Source organism: Ursus americanus, chromosome 5 (assembly GCF_024610735.1).
Source record: "Ursus americanus isolate L20-20 chromosome 5, mUrsAme1.1.p, whole genome shotgun sequence".
NCBI classification, from domain to species: domain Eukaryota; kingdom Metazoa; phylum Chordata; class Mammalia; order Carnivora; family Ursidae; genus Ursus; species Ursus americanus.
The window spans coordinates 64107000-64133385 of record NC_142131.1 but is presented as its reverse complement, the minus strand read 5'-3'; the positions used below and the strand labels follow the sequence as shown (position 1 = coordinate 64133385).

General features: G+C 39.3%; 1 protein-coding gene across 6 annotated transcripts in view; it reads left to right on the top strand.

Annotated features, from left to right (window-relative positions):
* Positions 1-26386, top strand: part of MEGF10 (multiple EGF like domains 10) — a 341217-nt gene that overhangs the window by 240768 nt on the left and 74063 nt on the right. For all 6 annotated transcript variants that reach the window (XM_087862339.1, XM_045794814.2, XM_045794812.2 and 3 more), the window contains one exon: positions 16090-16182. In XM_087862339.1, the coding sequence (XP_087718465.1) occupies positions 16090-16182 (93 nt within the window). The remainder of the gene's footprint in view (positions 1-16089; positions 16183-26386) is intronic.

The following is a 26386-nucleotide window of genomic DNA, read 5'->3' as shown; positions in this document are numbered from 1 at the left end:
TGTATGTACATACCACATTTTCTTTACCCACTCATCAGCCCAAGGACGGGTAGGTTGTTTGCCTATCTTGGCTATTATGAATACTGCTGCAGTGAACATGGGAGTGCAGATATCTCTTTGAGACCCAGTTTCATTTCATTTGCATATATACCCAGAAGTGGGATTGCTGGATCATATGGCAGTTCTAGTTTTAATCTTTTGAGGAGCTTCTATACTGTTTTCCATGGAGTCTGTATCAACTTACATTCCACCAACAGTGCACGAAGGTTCGCTTTTCTCTGCATCCTCAGAAACACTTATCCCTTGTCTTTTTGATGAGCACTATTGTTAACAGGTGTGAGGTAATATGTATATGTGCTTTTTGGAAAAAAATGTCTATTTAGGTTCTCTGCCTATTTTTTAATTGGTTTGTTTGGTTTTTGCTATTGAGTTTTTATATATTGAGTTTTTATATATTTTGGATATTAACCCCTTATCAGATATACGATTTGCAAATATTTTCTTTCATTCTGCAGGTTGACTTTTCCTTTGGTTGGTTATTTCTTTTGCTATGCAGAAGCATTTTAGTTTAACGTAATCCCACTTACTTATTTTTGCTTTCATTGCTTGTGCTTTCAGCGTCCTGTCAAAAAAATCACGGCACTCTTTATGCTTTCTTCTAGGAGTTTTATGGTTTCTGGTTTTATGTCTAAGTCTTTAATCCACTTTGAGTTAATTTTTGTAAGTAGTGTAAGATAAGGGTCCAATTTACTTCTTGTGCATATGATTATCTGGTTTTCTTCGCACCATTTATTGAAGAGACTATCCTTCCCCCATTGAGTATTCTTGACTCTCTCATCAAATATTAGTTGACCACCTATGCCCGGGTATATTTATGGGCTCTCAAATCGGTTGCAATGGTCTATGTACCAGTGCCATACTGTTTTGGTTATGATAGCTATGTAATATAGTTTGAAATCAGCAAGAATGATGCCTCCAGGTTTGTGTTTATTTCTTAAGATTGCGTTGGCTATTTGGGGTGTTTTATGGTTTTATAAAAATTTTGGGATTATTGTTTCTATTTCTGTGAAAAATGCTATTAGAATTCCAATGCTATTTGGAAGCTATAGGGATAGTATTGAATAGGGTTTAGGTACTATGGACATTTTAACAATATTAATCCTTCTAACCATGAACATGACATCTTTCCATTTACTTGTATCTTCTTAAATTATTTTCATCAAGTTTTATAGATTTCAGTGTACAGAAGTTTCACTTACTTGGTTAAATTTATTCTTAAGAATTTTATTGTTTTTGATGCTATTGTGAATGGAACTGTTTTCTTTCTTTCTTTTTTCAGATATTTTGTCATTACTCTAATGAATTGAAACTGATTTCTGCATGTTGATATTTATATCCTGTAACTTTACCAAATTTGTTGATTAGTTCTAATTGTTTTTGGTGGAGTCTTCAGAATTTTCTCTATATAAGATTATATTTTCTACAGAGACAATTTCAGTTCTTCCTTTCCAATATTGATGCCTTTTTTCCTTTTCCTTACCTGATTGCTCTGGGTGGGACTTCCAGGACTAAGCTGAATAGAAGTGGTGAGAGAGGGTGCCCTTGTCTCATTCAAGATCTTAGAGGAAAAGCTTTCACTTTATACCATTGAGCTTGACGTTAGCCATGGGCTTATCATATATGGCCTTTCTTAAGTTGACCTACATTCCTTACATGCCCAATTGGTTGAGAGTTTATATCATGAAAGGTTGCTTTATTGTGGCAAATGTTCTTTCTGCCCCTATTGAGATGATCATTCAACTTACCTTTCATTAGATTAATGTGGTGTATCACATTTTTTTTATGCTAAACCATCTTTGTATCTCAAGGATAAATCCCTCTTGCACAGGGTATGTGATCCTTGTAATGTGCTCCTGAATTGGCTTTGCTAATATTTTGTTGAGAATTTTTGCTTCTATATTCATCAAGGATATTGGTTGATAATTTATTTTTCTTGTAGTGTCCTTATCTGGTTTTGATATCAGGATAACACTCGTTTTGTAAAATGAGTTTGGGAGCGTTTTCCTCAAATTTGGGCAAGAGTTTGAGAAAATTGGCATGAATTCTTTAAATGTCTGGTAAATTCACCAGGGCAACCTTTTGGTCCTGGGCTTTTCTTTATTGGAAAGTGTTCTATCTTTTTACATTGGTTTGTTAAGATTTTCTATTTCTTCATGATTCACTTTTGGTAGGTTTTTGTTTCTAGGAGTTTATCCACTTTTTCTCAGTTCTCCAATTGGTTAATCTATAGTTGTTCATAGTAGCATCTTACAATCTTTTTTATTTCAGTGTTACCAGTTGTAACATTTCCTCTTTCATTTCTAATTTTATGTATTTGAGTTCTCTCTCTTTTTTCCATAGGTAGTCTAGCTAAAGGTTTGTCAATTTTGATAATCTTTTCAAAAAACCAGCTCTTAGCTTTGTTGGTCTCTTTTACTATGTTTCAGTCCCTATTTCTTTTATTTCTGCTCTTTGTCATTTCCTTCCTTGTGTTAACTTTGGGCTTAGTTGGTTCTTTTTTTGTTTTTTCTAGTTCCCTAGTTCCTTGATTTGTAAAGTTAGGCTGTTTTTTGAAATATTCTATTAAAGTCTGTGTTTATTACTATGAACTTACCTTTTAGCACACCTTTTGCTATATCCCCTAACTGTTGATACGTTCTGTTTCCTCTTTTGTTTGTTTCAAGATATTTAATTTTTTTTATTTCTTTGACCCGTTGGTTGTTCATAAGTGTGTTGTTCTATTTCCACGTATTTGTGAATTTTCTACTTTTTCTCCTGTTAGTGATTTCTAGTTTCAACCCACTATAGTTGGAAAAGATACTTGATATGTTCTCAGTCTTCTTAAATTTGCTAAGACTTGTTTTGTAACCCTATCATACGCTATCCTGGAGAATGTTCTGTATGCAGTTGAGAAGAACATTATTCTTCTGGTTTTGGACCAAATATGTCTTATATGTTTGTTTTAGGTCCACTTGGTCTAAAGTTCAAGTCCAGCATTTCCTTATTGATTCAGTTGAAAGTAGGATTTTGATATATCCATTGTTGAAAGTAGGATTTTGAAGTCCTCTACTATTATTATATTATTGTCTATTTCTTCCTTCAGATCTGTTGGCATATGATTAGTATATTTAAGTGCTCCTATGTTGGGAGCATATGTATTTACAATTGTATATCCTCTTGATGAACTGACCCCTTTAACATTGTATAGTAATCTTCTTTCTCTCTTGTTACCCTTTTTGGCTTACGTCTCTTTTCTCAGATACGAGGATAGGTAGGTACCGCTATTTCCTTTTGGTTTCTGTTTGGCTGGAATATCTTTTTTCATCCCTTCACTTTGAGCCTGTATGTATGCCTACAGCTGATGTGAATCTGTTCTGGGCAGCATATAGTTTGATCTTGCTTTTTAATAAAATCAGTCCAGTCACTCTGGGCCTTTTGATTGGAGAATTTGTCCATTACACTTAGAGTACTTTTCAGTAGGTAATAATGCCATCTTATCGTTTTCTGACTGTTTGGTAGTTCCCTTATCCCTTTGTCCCTCTGTTGCTGCCTTCCTTTGTGATTTGATGATTTTCCATAGTGGTATCCTTTGATTCTGTTCTCCTTTGTGTATCCACTGTAGTTTTTTCTCTGTGATTACCATGAAACTTACATAAAACATATTATAGATACAATAATCTCTTTATGCCGTCTTGCATTTTTCATTTCATTCATTGTATTCTTCAGAGTCAGAATGTCTATTTGGTTCAATTATTTTTCATTAAATGTCTCATTTTGTTTGCATATTGTTTTCCTAATCTTATTGAATTGTTCTTCTTTTCTCATGTAGCTCATTGAGCATCCTTAACAGATATTTTGAATTCTTTATTGGGTAAATCACAGCTCTCCGTGTGTCTTTGAGGTTGGTTACTAAAGAGTCCTGTGTTCCTTTGGTGGTGTCATGTTTCCTTGATATTTAATGTTTCTTGAACTCTTTTGTTGCTGTTATCTTCACATTTGTAGTAGCAGACACCTTCTCCAGCCTTTACTGACTTTAGAAGACGAATGTGTTCTGTGAGCTCTGCTAGGGATTTTGAGGCTCTCTCAGATCCTCTATTGATATACCTGCTTCTCGTTTCTTGCTCCCTCTTGTGGCAGAATCCTTCAGATTATGAGACTGACGCGCTGCCCACTGCGCCAAGAGGGCCGCTTCTGGCAGAATTCTTAAACTTGCATGCCTTCTATTCTGGAACACACCAGGCCACGTGCTGACAACCTCTCTTTTGCTTTCCCAAGGGCAGATCTAAAGTTGGAGTTTATAGTCTCTCCTTGGCCCACAGATTTGGGCTGACTTTCTGGACATGTTCACTAACCAGCTGCCAAAGCTCATTCTTACCACCATTGGGAGGATGCACAGAGAGCTGGACACAGAGTTTGTGTGGGAGGTGGTTTGAAGAGCATGGAGTGTTGGGAGTGTTCATGGGCCAGTTAGGAGAATCCACAGGCTGGGCATTTCCAGTGGCTCATGGGTGGGCTTCTTGGTGAACTCTGAAACACAGATACTAGGATCTACGTCCCTTTAATTCCCTCTCAGATTCCTGTCTGCTGCTCTCCCAGCCTCCTCCCTCTTCCCAGTCATGTAGCTCACAACTCTATACTCTGGATGTGACAAGAGAGAAATGGGCCTCTTTGACCACGTTCTACACAGTTGGTGAAGTTGCATACTCACTCCCACACTTTCTGTTTCCCTGGCATGAGAATTCACAGGCAGAGAAGGGCTCTTGCGGAACTGAGCTGTGCTGCCCTCGGGGAGGGGTGATGAGTAAAATACAACCATTCCTCTTAACCTCTCCATTGTGTCCACACTTGTATTTTTTTGCTCCAGTGACATGCTGGAGCTTCTCTACTGGAAACCTGACCTCCACAAAGGCTCTCTCATCCATGGGTGATTATTTAAGACAGTGTTCTTCAGGGACTCCTGGACCATGGCCAGTTCGTGGGCCACTGCAGGGTCCATAGCTGGGGCTGAGATCTGTAGGTCTACTACCTGATGCATGGGTGGGCAAGACTCCCGGCTCCTTTGGAGTATGGTGCTAAATCCCACAGCTCCCATAAAGTACTTTTTATGTCCATGGGGAGATGCTGAATTGTTATTGAGGGGGAGTACAATCATAGTATCTGTTTTAACAACTCAAGGAAGGGGAATATTTAGTTGAGCCATGAGAGGATATAACAGACATTCTACCCTTCACAATGGCTTAGAAGGTGTACCTATTTACTGGCTTCACCATCTGGACCAGCATTGATAGGGCCTCTCCTCCAGGCTTTGAAGATTATTAAGAGATATTTCATGGCAAACAATTGCTCACCAAACATAGAGTCATCAATGAGTATGCCTATTAAACTGATCTTGATATTAAATTCAAAAGCTATGTAAATAATAGATTTGATTCAAGGACAAAAACAAAGATTAAGAAAAAAGGACAGTTAAAGCCATCTGTTAAAGAACTTAAAATCTGTTTATTCTGAACACTTTGAGGACTATCACTGATCTTTTCATAAAACAGGTCAGTAGTCTATGCCAGAGGTGACAGACCAGCAGGCTGGCCAACCTGATATATAATCATGTTTGATTTGGTCCACAGAGTGTTTTAGATTTTTTTAAAAATTTTTAACATAAGACTTAAGGCTTTCCTCTTCCATGGAAAAAACAAGCAATTGGTAACACGGCTTGATATTATTATGTGGCAGAAGACTAGAGACGTTGAAGGGGAGCTGCCCCTTTTATGTATTTATTTTTAATTGAGATATAATTGACATATAACATTATACTAGTTTCAGGCATACAACACCACGATTCAATATATGTATATGTTGCGAAATGATCCCCACAATAAGCCCAATTAACACCTATCACTACACATAGTTCCAAAATATTTTTTTTCCTTGTGATGAGAACTTCTAAGATGTACGCTTAGCAATCTTCAAATACAGTATTATTAGTAGAGTCACCATGTGGTCACTTATTTATTTTATATCGGGAAGTTTGTTCCTCTTGACCTCCTGGAGTGGTCCCTTTTACATGAGCAAACACTCTCTGAGTTTTCTCAGGCCATACTTGACCTGCCTCTTCTCCTCATTGATCCCACGTGGCTCCTGGAGGCATTTGAGTTTGTGTTCCCTGGTTTTTGTGGGGCATTCTAATAGCAAAGGTCCTGCTGCCAGTTTTTTCTCAGACCCTTGATCCTCCTCTCTTTGAAGAAGGTCTACCACTTAATTTATGTATTTGGCTTAAGTCTTCGATCCTGAAATGCAAATATGTCCCTGACAAGGAGATAACCTTAGTCATTTTTATTAGTCATCGACCCTTGGCTATGAGGACTCCGTTTATTGTCAAGCCAGTGGAGACAGGGCTGTAGAAGGAACACGAGGGCACCGGAGTTCAAAAGGAAGTGTCCGGGGACTGCCACCGAGGAGGGAGGAGAGGTGAGGACACTGGATGGGAAAAGCGGCCACCATGACTCAGACACCCATTGCCCTCTTAACTGCCTAGAGCTGGCCTTCATTATGAATGTGTGATTCAGATGTATTGGCTAACCGGAAGCAAAGTGTCTGGAATGAAGTATCATTGAGATGAAATAGGGCAGACTGGGGGAAATGCCATGCGGCGGGAAACATGCTGTGGGAAAGAGTATTTGTGCAAGAATTCCAAGGCTCCACAGACAGTGGTTGAAGCAAGAGGAATGCCTTTCTAAAAACAGAGGAGCCTGGTATGGCACTTCCTGCAGAATCATCTTGCTTTCCTCCCAGACATCAGCATGACAGGACCAGGAGGGAAATGATTTATCACAAACGAAGGTGCTTTCCTTCTGGTTTCTTCTCTAAACTGTATGCTGAAGAGTTTGAAATCCTTCTCAAACTGAACCAGTGTGGATTGTCTCATCAGACCGGTTGCAGGCTGAGTTGTGATAAATTCGTGCTTAGGAAAATTAGAATTGATGCCAGTGGTTATTAACTTTTTGAAAGTATGATCCATTAGGATCATGTTACTTATGTGACTTAAATCTGATTTAACCTAAAGAGACAATGGGAGAGTCGTGGCCAAAATAGATAATGCCTGTATATGTGTGGAATTAAGCTAAAACCTCTTTCCATTTTCAAACAAATGAATAGGATTATGTGCTCCGCAGATGGTGTTTCAGTCCCTTGTGTGGGATCCATTACAATAGTCTATTTCAACACCAACTTTTTTTTTCTGTAGAAGTCATTCACACTGTAGAGGAAAAGTTTAGTAGAATATTACATTGAGAGTTTTTAGTACAAGAAGTTCCCCAAGTAATTATTTCTTGGGAGCTTCTAAGCCAGTACCCTCATAAGCATTTGCAGAGCCCGTCCATCAATAACCATAGATTCTTACGGAAATTGCCAAGCATGTCACTATTTTGGTGTTACTTCAGAATTTTAAAAATCTGTCCTCTTGTAGAGAGGTCTCTTTTTTCCTCTTTGGTAGTTCTCCTCACACTCCAGTTTTGTTTTATAGTTGTTTTCAACAGCTTTGCTGAGGTAAAATTGACAGAAAATAACTACAAATTGTAGTGTATATATGATAGATACTGGTATGCGTTTCTTTTTTTTTTTAAAGATTTTATTTATTTATTTATTTATTTATTTATTTATTTACTTATTTGAGAGAGAGGGAAAGAGATAGAGACAGAGAGGGGACACAAGCAGGGAGAGTGGGAGAGGGAGAAGCAGGCTCCCCGCCGAGCAGGGAACCTAATGCGGGGCTCCATCCCAGGACCCTGGGATCATGACCTGAGCCGAAGGCAGATGCCTAACGACTGAGCCACCCAGGCACCCCGATACGCATTTCATGTCTACAGCCATGAAATCATCCATCTCAGTCCTGCTAGTGAACATAAGCATCACATGCAAATATTTCCTCACATGCCTTTGTAATTCCTTCCATCCACTTCTCCCTGTCCCCCACTTCCTCAGGTACCCACTGATCTACTTTCTGTCACTCTAAATTAGTTTGTATTTTCTAGAGGTTTATATATATGGAATCATACAGTATGTTCTGTTTTATGTCTAGTCTCTTACATTCAGCATAATCATATTGGGACTCATCCAAATTGTCGTGTGTATCATTAGTTCATTCCTTTTTATCACTGAGTAGTATTCTACTGTTGGGATGTACCACCATGTGTTTGTCCTTTCATGTGTTTATGGACCATTTGGGGCAGTTACAAAGAACACAAGTTCTTGGTATGGATGAACATATGCCTTTATTTCTCTTGTCTCAAACCTAGGAGCTGAATGGGTGCCTCATCTGTTTCTCATACACAAGTGTTCAGAGATGTTTTATCTGTAATAGCCAAACACCAAACATCCATATAGACATTTCAAGGAACTGCCAAACTTTTCCAGAGTGGTTGTCCACTTTACTTTCTCACTAGCCATGTAGGAGAGTTGCAGTTCCTCCACCTCTGTGCCATCTGTTCATACCGTCCTCTTAATTTCAGTCATTTGAATAGCTATGTGGTATTATCTTGTCATTTTAATTTGCGCTGTTCTGGTAATTAATGATAATGAGCATCTTTTCATGAGCTTATTTGCCATTAGTACATCTTCCGTGATAAAGTGTTCAAATCTTTTGCCTATTTATTTATTTGTAATTGCACTGATTATTTTCTTAGTCCTCTTTATGTATTCTGGATACAAGTTCTTTATCAGACAATGTTTTTTGAAAAAATTAGCTCCTTCTGTGACTTATCTTTTCATTCTCATAGTGTTGTTTTTTGAAAAGCAAAAAATTTAATTTTGTTGGACAAATTCATTAATCTGTTCTTTTGTAAATTGTGTTTTTGGTGTTGTATCTAAGAAACCTTTGCCCAACTCAAGGTCACAAAGGTTTTCTCCTCTGTTTCCTTCTACAGGTTTTATACTTTTAGGTTTTACATTTAGGTCTATGATTCATTTTGAGTTAATTTTTGCATATGGTGTGCAATTTCCCACATTTATTTATTTGTATATGGATATTCAGTTTTTCCAGTATTATTTCTTTCTTCAGTGAGTCCTTTTTAAGAGGTCTTTGTGCCTCTGTAAAACGATAATTGTCCATACATGTGTAAAGTAATTTCTGGACTCTCTTTTCCATTCCACTAATCTCTTTGTCGATATTTACACCAACATCACATGTCTTCGTAGGCATCATAAGTCTTTAAATCAAGTAGTATTTTTATTTCTTTTTCAAAGTTGTTTTGGTCCTTGCAGCTCTTTGCATTAACATATAAATGTTAAAATCAGCTTGTCAATATTTACAAGAAAATTTGCTGGAATTTTGATTAGTACTGTGTTGAATCTATAGATCTATTTGGAAGAGAACTGATATCTTAACAATACTGAATCATCTGATTTATAAACAAGGTCTGTCTCTGGAGAGAATATGTTCTGCTTCTGTTGTGTGGAGTGAGTTTTGCAAGTGTCAAATAGGTCAAATTGATTGATAGTTTTGTTCAATTCTTTACTTTCAGAAGTGTGGTTGTATATACGTCTTTCACATTTTTGGTCAGACTCACCTTTTTTTGATGCTGTTGTAGGTGGCTTTTAAAATTTCAACGTCTGCTTGTCCATTGCTAATATATAGAAATATATTTTTGTACATTGGTTTTTTTATCTGCAACTTTGTTAAACTCTTACTATTTTTAGTAGCTTTTTTTCTAGATTCTGTCAGATATTCTACACACACAGATATATTTACATAATCTATAAATACAGGCAGTTTTACCTCTTTCTTCCCAGGCTGGATATCTTTTATTTCTTTTTTATTGTGTTATTATACTTGCTACAGCCTCTAGTGTAATGCTGAATAGAAATTGTAAGAGCAGACTTCCTTGTCTTCTTCTTAATCTTATGTGTGGGGGGTGGGCATTCATTCTTTTACTATTATTTTACCATATTAGTAGTAGGTTTTTCATATTTGCCTTTTATCAGGTTGAGAAAGCTCCTTTTTTGTTCTTCGTTCACAGAAAAATTTTTATCAGAAATAGATATTGGATTTTACCAAATGCTTTTTCAGCTTTTTTTGAGATAATCATCTTCTGCTCTTATTTTTATTATTATTATTTTTTATTTGGAGAACTAACTCACCTGAAACATCTCCCAAAAGAGCAGTTTTAGTTAGGAATCTTGTTGGGCTATGATAAATAGATACCTGAAAAACAGAAACATGTACATACTAGGGGTTTATTGTCTTTATGTAACGAGAAGTCTGGAAGTGGTTGATTTGTGGCATGTATTCATCCTTATAAGCAATTCAGAGCAGAGGGTTCCATGATTCTCCATGGAAGGAAGGGCCCTTCCTTCAAATTCATGATGGTATTTGCTGTTTCAGCCATTATGTCAGCCACGCATCAGAATGGAGAAAGAGAAGGGGAATGACACTTACTAATTAAGTCTGTCCCCTACTCTGTCTTCCACCTGGCTGTTTCAATCCAGAAAGAGGGCTGGGAAATGTAGTTTATTGCTGGTCACATTATTGTCCCTAGTGAAAGTGGGATGGAAGGAAGAGTAGACATTAGGTATACAATTCATCATGTTTGCCAAAGACACTACTAGTAGGCACTCTGTACTTGTCCTTAAGAGCCATGAAAGCCCTATTGAGAATGGAGGGAAAAGGAATTTAAGATAAGTATTTTTTAAATTATGCTTATTAAATGCAGATTTCTAGGATCCCCATGTTCTCTCACTTTCCGTGACTGATCAGCTGTCTATGGACCACTGGTGGCAGCAGGGAAGAGCTCTGACTCCAAGCAGTGGGTTTTGCAACTTTGGGAGTGGGATGGAAGGAGAAGGGAGTATGAAACAGCTGTTGTTGGCCACCCTTTCCTGCAACTGTATTACAAATGTGTCCACTTCTTCCATTCAGATGTTCTTTCAGGAGAACCTCCTTGATCTCACTTCAGTTGCAATTAACTCCTCCCTTCCTGCAGCCCTCGTAGTATTTTTTTTTTGGCAGCTTTATTGAGATATAATTCTCATACCTTACAATTCATCCATTTAAAGTATACAATTTAGTGGTTCTTAGTATATTCACGGAGTTGTGCAACCATCACACAATCAATTTTAGAACATTTTGCCCCCTCAGAAAAACCCCATAACCATTAGCCACATTTACACCTAGCCCTCCCAGTCCTAGACGACTAATGCGCTGTCTTTATAGATTTACCTTTTGGACATTTCATGTGAATGGAATTGGTGAATATGCTCTCACAGTGTTTTGCTCATACCCCTGCATTCTGCTCTGGGTCCACTGAGTTTGAGAAGCTTGTATTTGACTTCCTCTGCAGAGGGAGAGTTCCTGTCTGCTGTCTCTGTATGAACAGTAGTGCCTAACGATGTGCCTACTACATCGTAAATATTAAATTGATGGAAAGGGAATTCCCTTCCCTTTTCTAAACAAACACAGTGGAGTAGGTTACAATGTAACATTTAGATATAGAAAAACAAAATTATTCCTGTCTGCATCTGAACACTGTAATAGCAATTAGAGTTTTGTAATGACTGTATATAGTTGGCCTTAGACAAAAGTATGGCGTGGATAAAGTTTATCTGAGAAGTCAATTCTCTGCTTTCTCCCTCCTCCTCATTTCAATCTTCTAACTTATGACTGCTAGCCATCTAGTTCGCCTGCCCTAGTATGGGATGCAGCATCACGTCTACCATCGTTTCCACCCCTGCCCCCCCACCTCTCTTAAAACCCGTCATAAGTTTTGGTCTACTGTGAGTCAGGTATTAGAGTTTAATCCTACGTTTGCCTCTAACACCAGCTATGAATGTCGGGAAAACCATCCCATAGTCCCACCCTCAGTTTCTTTGTCTGAAAAAATGTGGCTATTATGTTCAGTAAAGGCACCTTTAACTCTAAAAATGTATGTTCCTCTATAGCAACTTGGAATAAAGAGTGAAAACAAGATTTGTGACTTATGCTATTAATTTACAATATTAGAATGAAAGGAATTTCTGAGGAAAGACGAGTTAGCTGGAAGGTTTGTGTTTCTACTGAACAGTTATTTTCAAGAGATATTTGGATCATGGAAACATTTTTCAGATTAAATGAATTGATTATATTATGTCCATTAGAACAACAGTAACTACTGTATTAGGAGATATAATTGGTTTATAAAGGAATCTTTAGTCTACCCACTCTTTTTTTTCCCCCCATATCCTAGGTGTAAATCCAAAGTGAAATGTATGTGGCAGAAGAGAAAACTATTGAGTATAGTTAGTGGCTCTTGGTATTAAAGCCAAGTATTTACAAGTGAAAGGAATGAGGTCCATGGCGCTGGTAATGGGATTTAAATGGATTTAGGAAGTAAGGCTGAAATAGGAGCCTAATTAGAAAAGATCCTAGGGTCATCATGTCAGTCCTCACCTGTCCATCAGGCAGACAGGCTGTCCACAGCTTTCACTTCAAAGGTGGGGCATGTTCTTCTCATCAGTGTCTCCTGCCTGCCGGTTCTTGAGGGAGAAGATGCCTTGGCTGCCCCTCGCAAGTCCTGTGTCTGCGGCAGTGCATTTAGCGGGGTCCAGAGATCCAGCTTACATCTGGTCTCTAAAAAAGATGACTAAAAACTCAGACTATGAAATGTGATGATTTTCTTAAAGTGAGGTGTGAAAAATAAATCATATTGACTAGGTCATCTTTGCTAGCATTTTCCTGATTGTAATTGCCCTCTTAAAAATAAGAAGAAAGGACCCAGATAGGGAATAAAATGACTATTTTCTATCGATGCAAGAGCCACACTTACGATGGGTCTTTTGTACCTATTCTTCTTTTTTTTTTTTTTGGTATCTATTCTTGAAGTCTAAGTGATTAAACATTTGTTAAGGGGGACCTCTGTTCCTTTTCTCTTTCTAGTTCACTCTGGGATTTTCTACAGGATAAATCGATGTCTTTATCTTACTTCGGTTTCTCACATGAAGTTTGTTAGTTATGGAAGCTTGGCCCCCAGAATAGGTGGCATCTGAAGCTAAATGAGGAAAGACGAGACTAGGGCAGGGATCGAGCTCCGCTCTGTATTTGTCCATACATACGCCATAGTGAGTGTTCCTGCAATCTGGCAAATTGGAACATTTGCAGACGTAGAGTTAGCTTCCTCTCTTTTCTTCTGATGTCTCCCTTTGCTCCTCTAGTCTAGTTATTACTGAGTGAAGGCTCTTGCTAGATGTGGGCGTCCAAGCTGGTGGGATAAGGAAGGACATGGAACACACTCTGTTGTGTAACAGTCTAATGCTGTGGGAAGATTCTGTGCTATGGCTGTAGAATTTGTGTTCTTTCCCTTTGGAATATATACCAACAATATTTCCCATTACTTAGTTAATTACTTGACTCGAGGCTTCAATGCTCAGAGGCGATTCCATTGGCTTTAGCTTTAATTAAGAAAAAAAAATCATTAGGAAAACAGATTCCCCCTTCCAGTTTCTCATTAATTTACAGATGAATTTGTTTGCTGTGAACTATCTATTGACAGTTTGCTCCAGACTTTGGCCAAATATTAGTTCCAGGCTCCTATAAAAGTAATCTAGATTTTTAAATTACCATTACAGGATATTTGTTTTATCTATTTTAACTGACTGGACTTCTTGGTGTTCATTTCATAAAACACAAAGTTTGTCCCATCAGGAATCAAACATGAGAGCATTCATATGATTCCTCAGCAATCTCAAAAATTTGAAACTTGAGGAGATGGGTGACACTTTTTTCTTCAACTACCATATCCAATTTCTGTGTTTTCTTGTAAATGCACAGTATCAGACAACACTTCTTTCACAGTAAGGGCAACTAGTATCGGATCTTTCAAACTTCTTGAGATATGCAAATGGAGTTTTAAATAGTTTTAGTATCTTGAATGAGGAGAAATTGGTAAATTTGTCTGAAGACTGATGTTTGCAATTATGTTGCAAACAGAGATATCATGAGTACATAGGACAAGTGAGACAAAGTGCTTTCATATGTTCATATCACGGTGGGCGCCAGTGTTCTCGATAAGGTGGGAGTGTCCTAGGGTGTGCGTGCTACCGTAGAACATAGTGTGATCCAGAATGTGCCCCCTGCATGGTTAGACCTGAGTTTTTTGTGGCATTTAATTGACCCTTCCATACTCCAGTTATGGTAGTTTGCTGGCTTGTATGTGCATAGCTACACTTTAAAGAACAGTACAGAGCTATGACCTTACAAATGAATGTCACAATATCAAACACGTGCATAGAGATGGTAGGAGACAGTAGACCCTAGGTTGGCACATATTTACTTAACCTGTCAGCCTTTGTAGAGCCAGTGTGTTCATATGCTACAAGCTGATCTTGCTTTTAATTCCAATCAAATATATGCTTGTCCGAATCAAGTCCTGGGGAGTTGCTAAGCATCTCCTTGGAATGCTAGTGTCGATATCTCTACTCTGGCCCAAGGTCCCAAGCTCACTTGGCCTGGCATCCCTCACCAATGGCCAGGGGGCTAAATAATTATTCTGGCGAAGGAAGTAAGCCTTTAGTTCCTTAAGTTTATGGTCACTTTATTGCCTTGTGATATCCTCTACCTGATGGTTCATTGTAATAATTCTGTATATTTCATTAGAGTATTCCCAGTTAATTCTCAGAATAAAGTCTTGGTTTGGTTTTCAAAGTCTGTATCTTTCCAGAGCTATTGCTCCCAACAATGCACCCAAGGAGATCTTCTCATTTCCATTTGACTTCTTTCTACCGCTTCTTTTTGCCTTCTTTTCATTTAAAATGCCTTCCCCTATACACACGCATATATATACACATGTAAATATATATCTATGTATGTATATACACTATACAGTATATATACACAATGTAAATTATATTTACACAACACTGCCTAATTCACATAAAAGAATATTTAATGACATGGGAAGATTATTACCATTATATTAAGTGGAAAGGAAAATTGAAAAATATTATGATTCTTTTTTTTTTTTTCCTTGAGGAGAGAAATATATAGGGAAAATTTCCTGAAAGGATCTGCATAAGCAGAAATGTTATGACTTGATGGAACCAGAGATAGGTTTATTTTGCTTTTTGGTATTTCATGTGTAGACAGTAAATCTGCTTTACTTTTGTAATAAGATATGCATTAGTAAAACTTATCTGTCAAGCATAGGTGATACCTTATCCCATCCTTACATAAAGTTTTGGGCTATCTGAACCCCCAACTATGCCGTGTGGTTCTCCCAATTACTCTTATATCCAGGTACTTTAAAGAATGTTTAACCAAAGTGAGCGGCACTAACACTAAAGGCAATGCTAACGTTCAGCACAGTATATATTTGATGTTTCTTTCTATGGGGTCATGGTCCTTTGCTTTAGAAATCCTCAGACGACCCATGCACTCACGTTTGCAAAGATAACCCTGACTTCCACGGGGTGGGTCACACCTGAGATATTCACTAATGAAAGAGAAATTGAGATTGACTACTTCCCTAAAAACCTGGGTGACATTTTTTGAATATTTTTGTGAATAGAAACAGGGCGTCCAGTTCTGCTGTGTCATAGTTGTGAGTGACATGTGCCCAAAGAAATTTGACTTTTGTTTTCAGCGAAGGTATCATGTGAGGGGAATACCCTCCGTCTACCACTCTAGAGGCTTCATATCTTGCTTCGTTTGGGGTTTGTCACTGCATCCCCATATGCTCCTCCTGAAACAAAGAGGTTTATGTTGGGTAGTCGTTGATATATATATATATTTTTTTTTTTTTTTAGATGAGGGCTAAGCAGTTTTCCTTGAAACTTCTTTCCTAATCTGACATGAAGTAGAATTAAATAGTAGAAATGAAGGAATTTATTTGGAGAACTCAAAATAAGAAGGGGAATTGTTTGGTCGCACTGCAGACTAGGAAATGGCCAAGGAATGGATTGAAGGAAATTATCAAGCATGCATGTTGTTTTTAAGTGATACTTGAGACTGGGATGTGAAACAGCTGTGTTGTTGGTTTTTTTTTTTTCTTGTGCCAACTTTCCTTATTTGATTGATTTTCTCTCTGACAGCCCACTGTGCTGATAAATGTGTCCACGGTCGCTGCATTGCTCCAAACACCTGTCAGTGTGAGCCTGGCTGGGGTGGGACCAACTGCTCCAGTGGTAAGTTTCCACCTGCTCTTGTCTGTCTCCGCGTGTTTTTGCTCTATGGGCTCCCTTGTCCACGGATTATCCTGAACCACTGATTTCCTTCTTGCTCCCTATACAGAATATGGTGTGGATTCCCAGTGCAGCTTGGAATACAGTTTCTTTTCAATTAGTATATGTGTTATATATGGAGCTGTTGTTAATTGAGGATAAAGAAAAGTACTTGGAAAGAAAGCAATTTCAATAATCTGATGCTGATACATCTGTAAATATGAATATGTTTTCCAGAGTTTGAGGTACCTTAGTTCAGTAAAGCAGTTTTGTGGTTACACAACTATTCTATCCTAACTGCTGTGTTTACAGGTTGATTTATCTGGCATCTTCCTCAGTGATTAAAATGTATCACCCGTTGGCTTTAAGTCAGACATAAAATTGATATTTTCAATGCTTAATATATTTATTTACCTCTGAATTCTGAGATGCAAATAATGAGTACTCACTCAGAAAACATGGGGGAAAAATATTGGTAATAACTGAAAATTCATGAACATTTTGATATTAAATTATAATATGCTATATCATTTGTCTCCATTATGTTAGAATTATAATCTAACATAGTGTTATTTTGGACTGTAAACAGCTTGTACTTAAAACCTCGTATTCTTTATTAAGAGGATTAAGCAGTGGAATGTCATGTAATACAGTTGCTTTTCTGAATTTCACAGTTAAAACTGAAGTTTTCTGGCTAACTCGTTGCTGCGCGTGTAATTGTGGATACTTCCTGTTTCTTCGTACTGCTTTTTGCTTCGAAAAATGGGAGGGGGAGTCCAAGTGCAACTGAATTTTAATGCATGAAATGTTACATTGAGAGAAAGGAAATCATAGTTCTAAAAATCAGCAGGATCTCATGACAACACAAATTCATCCTCATTTCTACTGCACAATTTTCCGAAACTCGTCCCAAAGGGATTTCAAGCCGTCGAGATAAACCGGTTTTAAGAATTCTCTCTTACTTATATTTGGAATTGGGGAGATTACTGTGTATCTTGTAAGAACTGCTTGTTTTAGGCTTGTGATCTCTTGGCTGTCCCTAAAACAGCATCTCCTGGGGTAGTCCTTGTGCTGCCTGTGCACAGAACATTCTGCGTGAAAGAGACTTTTTATTGTGTCTTAAACAGGGAGCATGCGTGTGTGTGTCTGTGTGTGTGTGTGTGTGTGTGTGTGTGTGTGTGTGTCTTTCTGCCCCTGAAAGGCTTCCAATTCCAATGGATAACTGTCTTGCAGGGTTTTGTTTTGCTTATGCTGAAGATCAGGAGGAGAGTGGGCATTTTGTTCACATGCTGTGGAGGCAAAATGTTTGGGATGTGGGATTTGGCTCACAGCCATCTTTCTGGCTGACTGACCTCAAATGCAATGTCGCTTTCATTAACTTTTCCAGCTTAAAGATCAGTTGTGCCTACACATTTTGAAGAAAAAAATAACATTATTCTATCAACTAGTGGAAATGAAAGGAGTGGATGTATTCTTCATTTGAAAAGTGAGGTTTGTTCCTAATTCCAGGGCAAGTATGCTGTGGGATAGAATAGTTGCAGCCGTATTCAGAGTTAGTGTCGGAAGGACCGCGCAGCCTGCCTCCAGCTGAGAGATCAGACTGATGAGTGTTTGTGTGAAGAAAACAAAAGGCTACATGAGTTTCAGACTCTCCAGAACTGATTCAGGCCTTCCTGAAAACACACTGTTGCTTTATTTTGGAGTTTAGGCTTTCTAGAAAATAACTTGTTGCTTGCTTTTGGAGTTTACTGATTTTCGAAGGAATCCTCTAGAATTCTGAGGACACATGTTCTTTCCATCCTAGAATATGATACTGATGCAATCTTTAGTCTCTTCTTTACAACTCCTGTTTTGGCTCTATAATGACCAAAAGCATAAACAAAAACGGGCAGATAGCTGAGGTCTTTAAAGACGCTCTGAGAAAAACATTTCTGACAACTTCTTTTTAAACTAACCTAAGAAAATGCTGTTCTGAGCTGGAGCCCTGGGTGTGGTTACCTGGGCTTTGTCTGCAGCACTTCCTCTAATATCACTTGTTAGAAGGTGTGTCATTTAATTACTCTAAGCCAAGTAGTTCTTGAAACAAAATGTAGGCCTGAATAATCTACTGGGTAGCCCAGTTTAAATGACCTCAGTTTGGGGCCCCTGGGTGGCTCAGTAAGTTAAGCATCTGACTCTTGATTTTTGTCTCAGGTCCTGGGATCAAGCCCCGCATCAGACTCTGCGCTCAGCAGGGAGTCTGCCTGAGATTCTCTCTCCCTCTGCCCTCCCCCCCAATAAATCTTTAAAAAAAAATAAATGAACTCACTTCCAAGGATTCCTTTTCTTTGTTCCCTCTCTCTCTGGTTATGGTTATGAAGACATTGGATGATGTTTGTTAGGTTTCATAGAATGATTGCCTTGATAATCAGACTAGGTGCTTGCATCAGTCAGGGTCCCATCAGGAGATAGAAACCACAATAAATATTTTTAAGGCAAACCTTTTATTTAGGACCAATTTTAGATTTACAGAAAAGTTGCAAAGACAGCAGAGAGTTACCATATTCCTGCATCCAGTTTTCCCCTTGGTAACATCTTACCATTAGTTTGTCAATTTGAGAAACCAACATTAGTACATTACTATTAATTAAGCTTCAGACCTTGGATTTCATTGTTTTTTCCATTAATGTCCTTTATCTGTTCCAGGATCCAATCCAGGGCACCATATTGCATTTCATTGTCATGTTTGCCCAGTCTCCTATGGTCCATGACAATTTCCATCTTTGGCTTTTCCTAACCTTGACAGTCTTGAGGAGTGCTGGCCAGGTATCCTGTAGAATGTCTGCTGCACTGTGTTTGTCTAGTGTTTTTTCCCATGATTAGACTCAGGCTCTGAGTTTTGAAAAGAATACCAGAGAACTACAGCACCTGCTCATCACATCATATCAGGGGTGTCATAATGTTCATGTAACATCACTGATGATGTCATCACTTGGTTAACCTTCATCATTTGCTGATGCATAGTGTACACCATGATTCTCCACATAAAGTTACTATCTTCCCTTTTCCTAATCTATTCTTTGGAAGCGAGTCTAAGTCTAGCCCACCCTCAATGGAGAAGGGCAGGAATTATGTTCATGTCTTTGAGGGGAGTCCCTACATATGTTATTTGGAATTCTTCTGTAAGGAAGATTTATTTGTCTTTCTCCCACTTATTCAACCTTTGTGTCAATAGAGACTCATAGATATTTATATGAAATTTGGGGTTATAAGGCAATACTATGTGATTGTGTTGTTCAAACTGTTCCTGCTTTGGAGATGGGGAGTTATTTCAGGTCACTCCTGTGTCCTTTTGATGTGCCCCATCCTTTTTTTGTCTGTTTGGTTTTTGTTTGTTTATTTGTTTTGTTTGTTGAACACCTCCTTCCTTACTAGTACTATAGGATACTCCAAAGCCATGTTGTGTTTTTCTGCCTCAGCCCTAGACTGCCATTGGAAAATGGCACTTGGAAAGGAGAATCTTGCCAGGTATGCTCATTTCTCCTGGGACACATGGTAACTTGGACAGGGAGAGTTGATGAACAATTATTAACTGTACCAGGGGATTGGAGTAATGAAGACTTGGTTAGTAGAATTCATAGCACTTGAAAGAACACAGGAAGAGCAGATGTAAGGAGCAGGCTACTTCCAGGGCTGAGATAAGATGCCCAAAAGGAATCCCCACTAGGGCTGTGATCGAGACATCGTTAGAGAAGGCACACCATAGCTCACTGAATGGCAAGGGGCTGCGTAGTACTGCTCTAGCAGAACTTGATGGACATCTGCCCTCTGGAACTTGCTAGAAATCTGCCCAATAGGGTGTTTCGGAAAGCTGTTCACAGAGAAGTGTCTGACCAGAAGTACCCTGCTACAAAAAAGCCCCAGAGTGTTGCCAGGGGAAGCTGCTGGCTGATGGGTGCTGCTAGCCAATTCTGCTTTCCTGCTGGTGGAGGAGCTGGGTGCTGAGAAGCTGCCTGTGCTGCAGAAGCCCAGAGCTGGGATGGAGAAGCTGGTTCTGTTGCAGGAACTGGGCACTATGCAAGATGTAGGTGCTCCGCCATTGGGTGCTGGAGAAGCCCCTCCCTCTGTGCTTGCGCGGCAGGAGCTGGGGCTGGAGAAGCTGCCTGCCCTGTCTAGCCCTGGAACCACTGTGGAAAACCTTGCTGCAACTTTGTTGTCTGTTGACCTTTTACTTCTGGGCATGGAAGTACTTCTTAGAAACGCACAGACTCTCTTGGCTTTCGGACATAGTTCTCCTTTTTCCTGCTGTGTAGCAGCAGCCCAATTTCTGCCTGATAATCAGGACCATTCACTCCAGCCAGAAGAGTAACTCCTTTTATTTACATTAAGAGCCTAAAATGAGCAGATGAAAATAAATTGTTAACTGTCACACACAGCTATCTCTCTGTTTGTTTGTTTTTTTTTTCCCTTTCCTAATATACGTGGGAGAAAAACAGACTAACAGTTCCCTTCACGTGTGCAGGGTTGCAAAGACTTCCCTTGGAGATTTGATTTGACTGTTTACCTTGTCCATGGAGGGAAGGATTCCTGTGTTTGATATACAGTCAGTCTTCCTGGGTCTCAATGTATTCTCTGTATAAAAAAACCAGGTGTGTCAGAGGACTGTACAAAGTTTGTTCCCCTGGAGTTAAACTATGATTTATTTCACTAAACTCATACATATTGCTTCTTTTTAAATTTGATTAAATTATTTTTTTTAAAACACACTCGTATTTTACTTTTATTGGCAACCTAATGCATACCCTAGCCTATATGCCATTAATCTAGCCTACCTCCATCTCTCTCTTCCCTCCTCTTCCATGCTCTCTCTCTTCCTCCCCCCATCAATCTCTCCATCCCACCGTCAATCCCCTATTCCTCTTCCTCCTTCAGGGGATGATAAACAACTCATGGAAGGCAGGCGCTCTGTGTTATTAATCTTGTTAGCCTCCATTGTGGCTGGCATGTGGTTGGAGTGGAGTAAATGGTTCTTTCATTTAATTAGATTGAGTGAACTGTATGATTCTGTGAAGGTCATTCACGTGTTCATGGTGTGAACTTTCATTGAGTGATTATTGTAAGCCAGGAACTGTATTGGATGCTGGTGATAAGGAAACGTGTGTGGAGCTGTGGGGGCCTCCCAGAGCCCTCAGCTTGGAGACAGTAGACAGAAGTGCAAGTGCCTCATCCTGAGGAAGAGAACAGTCTGGGCAGAAGAGGTGGACAGAGAAAGCCAAAAATGGAGCTGGGTATGAGAGTGAGAATTGGATACAGCAGGAGGAGGAAAGAGTGGCCAGCAGGATGTCAAGAGGTTACTAGTATCCGGGCGCTAGTGGGCAAAGGCAAGGAGAACTCGAGGGAGTTCATATCTGATGACTTTCTTCTCTTGGTAAACTGGGAGTGGAGACAGTCTGCTGAACCTGAGGGGAGCAGGAGTTGGGTCATGCTGATGACGACAATGACAGTAATAGTTCTGCTTAAATGAGCCCTTAGTACATGCCAGCATCACTGTAAGGGTTTGATAGATGTTACATTAAACTCATGGCAGACAGTGAGATGGTTGCAATTCTTGATCCAATTTTATGGATGAGGAAAGAGAGGTGCAGAACAATTAATTACATGACTTGCCTGAGTTTCAACATCTGCTGAATGGTGGAGACACACTCGTGTCCCCTTCATAGCCAGTCATTTTAACCACGAAGGTACGGTGCCTCCTGCAATTGGAAGGGAGGCTTGGTGAAAGTGTCCAGGGTCTGTGACCTTGAGGGGAATGAGAACAGGAGGCAGGGACTGACAGCCCCAGACAAATGTTAGAATGAGTATCCTGAGAGATATTGAGGGCACACTCTCAGAGACGATGAATCTTAAATGGCACCCATTTGTATGAACTCATTTGTAGTTTTTAATTTTTTCATTTGTACTGTGAAGACTGTTGGGCTGGTTATATTTACGATCCCTTTCCACCCTGTGAGTCTATGTGTGGTTTACTCTAGTAGATACATATATGCAGTCCCTGAGACCTTTCTTTGTGTTGGAAACCCTTTAAACCTTCTGTATGAGTAGCAGTAACGCATTTGTTCTCTCAACCTATATAATCCTGTTTATGATTTTCTAAATGTCTGTAAAGAAATATATTCCTCCTCTGGCTATAGGGCACTTCCAGAATGCAAGGGGGAGTCCTAAATCAACCAGCAGCCAGCAAATGGCTTTCAATAGCGTGTCCTGCAGGCTTTTGACTTTAGCACCAAGTAGAGGCAAACATGGAAATTAATTTTGGTTTAAAAAATTCCATACTGGGGCTTCTTTAGTCACCAGTAGCTTTTCTGGTTAAATGTACTTGGAGGTAGTAAAAATATGCCTAGGAGGCAAGACAAGTTGAAACATTTTCGGGTACAACATTAGGAACACTGATAACCTTTTATATAAAGCAGGCACACTGTGCAGCACAGAGTAAGTAATAAGACTTTGCCTGCAGGATATTCCAATCGGGGAATCCATTTGAAGGATATTACAAACCAGAAATCATAAGGCCCAAAAAGCTGACTTATTCCCTGGCAAGGTCCGCTGTAAAGCTCTGTTGACTGGACACAATAGTCGAATCGATGGTGTCTGGCAAGAGAAGACACTCAGAACCCAGTCCTCACAGCGAGTCATTAACATACCCATCGCACTGTCAGAATTACTTGAGAAATCAGGTTGATGAAGCAACAAGAATAAGAGTAAAACCATTTGTGGTCCCTGGGGGGGTTGCAGGGCATTGATGATAGGTGGGAAGGACTGAGCTGGGAATGGTTCATCCCCCTGCCTGAAGGCAATTTCACTGATGGACTGCCCAAATGTTTTGATAGAGGTCGCAAACACAAGCTGCTGAATGTTGCCTTTCTAAAGGAGTCTGAAACCCTTGGTTTCTCTCTGGAGGACCAGAGAACCTCCTCCACCTGCTTCCTCTAAACCCCATGTTGGAGCTGAATTGCAAGGGTCCTGGCTGCAATCGTTTCTGTGCTGTTTCTGGGTCTCATTGTCCCCCTGCTTCAATAAGGTTAAGAGTATCCAACTTCATATGCTCATGAGGATTGACTGACGCCGTACCTGTTATGTGCTCAGCACCGTGCCTGGCTCAGTAAATGGTCCTTCCTTGAAATTCCTTATGTGACAAACGTGGCTTCCCCCAGACTTCTTCAAGTCAGTGCAGCGTTTGGACAGGACAGCAGATGGGAAGGCTCATTGTGGGCATCTTCTTTAGTCCTGGGGGCCACCCCCTTCTTTAGCAGAAGCCTCCCTCTGTCCACAGTCGCTTGTCAGGTGGCTCCCCAGACAGAGCCCCGGTGTAGTTTTCTGCATTATTCCCAACCTCTGACCCTGGATGTCCTTCCCAGATGAATTCATGTCTGGTTTATGTTGCTTCTGGCATAGTGAGAACACTATAGACGTTTCTGTTCCTCGCACCAGTCAGTTCTCAATGCAGTGGCTGTAAACACCAGGCTGGGCTGTCATGTCGTTAACTCCATTCCACATCATTTATTCATTTGTCTGACTTTCCTTTTTCTTTTTTCACTGGGTGTAAATATCTGCCTGCATCTATTAATCAGAAAATCTTGGTTCAACCTCAAAATAAAACAAAATCTAAGCTTTTCTCACCATCTCTGCTGCTACCTCTCCTCCACATCAGTACTCACTTTTAGTCGGTGATCTCAAGAGTCTCCCTGCTGCTACATCTCATTGGGCCCCACTGGGATCCGTTCTCTGCAATGAAACCAGAGTGACCTTGGAAAACTGTAAATACTGCTCCCTTTTCTGAACTCCCCAGTATTTCCCATGATAGAATAATCTCCAAAACCCTTTTTGACCTGTGTCATCCTATCTCCCCAATCCCTTGTCATCCACTCCTGTTCTGGGTATCACACTGCCCACAACTTCTGCCTTCTTCTCAAGGGACACGCTGGTTCCTTTATTTGCACTTGGTCTTTCTGCAGCCTGGTGTAGTCTTCTCCCTAGATCTTGACGTGGCTGGCTTCTCTAGGTCACTCAGGTCTCAGCCTAACCACCACTACCATGAGAGGCTTGCTCCAACCTTTACACATAAAGAGTATTCTCCATTATTCTGGATTGCATCTCCTTTTTAACTTTATTATGGCACTATTTGAAAGTATTTTGTTTTTTGCTTTTGCTTTTGTTTTTCCTTCTAGGAGGTAGGCCCCATAAAATTTTGTCTGTTTTTTTTTTCACTGCTATCTAGCTAATTTATTCACTTAATGTCCAGCACAGTCCTCAATACATATTTGTGGAAGGAAGGAATGAAGGCATCAGTATTCCAGGAACAGTCATGGATATAAAAATGAGCCATGAGAGATGAATAAGACTCTTCCTCTTTGTTCAAGGAGGTTTCACCTGAACAGAGGGGTTGGAATTATGTGCACAAACATAGAAGCAAAGTATCCAGAGAAGTTAAGAAGGAAGAAGTCATAGATCTTCTAGAGAAAGGGTATGACCTAAAGTCTTTCCTTCAGCGGCCTTGAGGTATCTCAGTCTCGTGTGGCTCTTGTATTGACCTTGGCTATGTGTACTGGGGGCCCATTCTTCCTTGGTGACTTAGCAGAAGATTCTTCATCCATAAATGGGCAGCTGCAATGAAGTTGTTAGAAGCCAGGTGAGATATGTTAGACAGGGTTTTCCATGAACTTTGAGGAAATGTGGATGTGGGAGCTCCTTACCCTCGAGACAGGGAAAGTTACCGTAATAAACTTTAAGGTTATTACTTGTAGAGGGGAGAGGCTTCTGACGTGGTGGCCCCAAGACTAAGAAAGGTGTTTGAAATTCAACCCTCATTTGAATGGGGAATGCTTAACAGTTCTGCCATCTAAACTTCTCCATATTGCTTCACAGGGTGAAAATTTCATATGACAATGTAGAACTTAGCTGTTAAAGTTGTGTCAAAATGGAGCATGAACAGTAAGAAATTAGGCAAGGAAATTAAGACTACAAATTATTCCAAATCACATAGCAACTGTTTTCTGACAGCAAAAATGTGCTTCCTGGCTGTTCTGCTAAGAGTAAAATAATGATATGTATTAGGTGGTCCTGGAGCCTCATTTGCTATCCAACCTGTGAAATCAGGTAGGCTAATACCTGGTTTTACTAGGGCTACATCCATTTCATCATATGTTATTAATTGGATGAAATTAAGTGCTGTGGTATATTATATAGTCCGGTATCTTTCATGATTATATCTGATTTCTTATGTTTGCAATTGTATCAGAGACTTTTTTAAAACACTTGAAAGTTCCTTCAGGGAACACAAGAAAAAGGGCTATCACTGTTTTTCCTTCTTTGGTCAAAATATCTTTTAATTTGTTGATAACCTCAGTGATTTTTATTATTATTTTGTTCTTCTTTTGAAGATTTTATTTATTTATTTGAGAGAGAGAGAGAGTATGAGCAGGGGGAGGGGCAGAGGGAGAAGCAGACTCCTTGCTGAGCAGGGAGCCCCATGCGGGGCTTGATCCCAGGACCCTGAGATCGTGACCTGAGCTGAAGTCAGACACTTAACTGACTGAGTCACCCAGGTGCCCCAGCAACCTTATTGATTTTTAAAAGTTCGAGTATTTCCACCTGTATACTGGAGGAAATTAATCATGTTTGCCATGTATAAAACTTTTAAAAAGGTGTAGAAAGTAGTAAAATGATAAAGACTATTCCAATAGAGTGAATAGAAGAGGTTGCAAGAGCCTAGCTCTTGGACCATAAATGATGGGATCATCTTAAAATTCCGTGAAAACCTAAAGTTTCAACTCACTACTGTTACACAAAACTGGTAGAAGTAACTGCCAACGTTTAAATTGTAATGGAACTGATTTGAACTGGATGTTGGTATGTAACTGTGAAGTTTTGTTCATACATTAAACAGAAGCAGCCACTTAAAAAAAAAAGAACCTTATGTTATAAAATTAGTATTATATAAATCAAATTTATCCATGTTATGAATCAGTGCTTGAAATAATTAGACCACATCAAAGTTAAAAACTTCAAGACAGAAGATATCACAAGTAAAGTTAAAAGAGAAGCAAGAATGGGAAAAGATTTTTGCAATATATAAAACAAATGATCAGTATATAGAATTTGTAAAGAATTTCCACAAATCAATAAGAAAAAA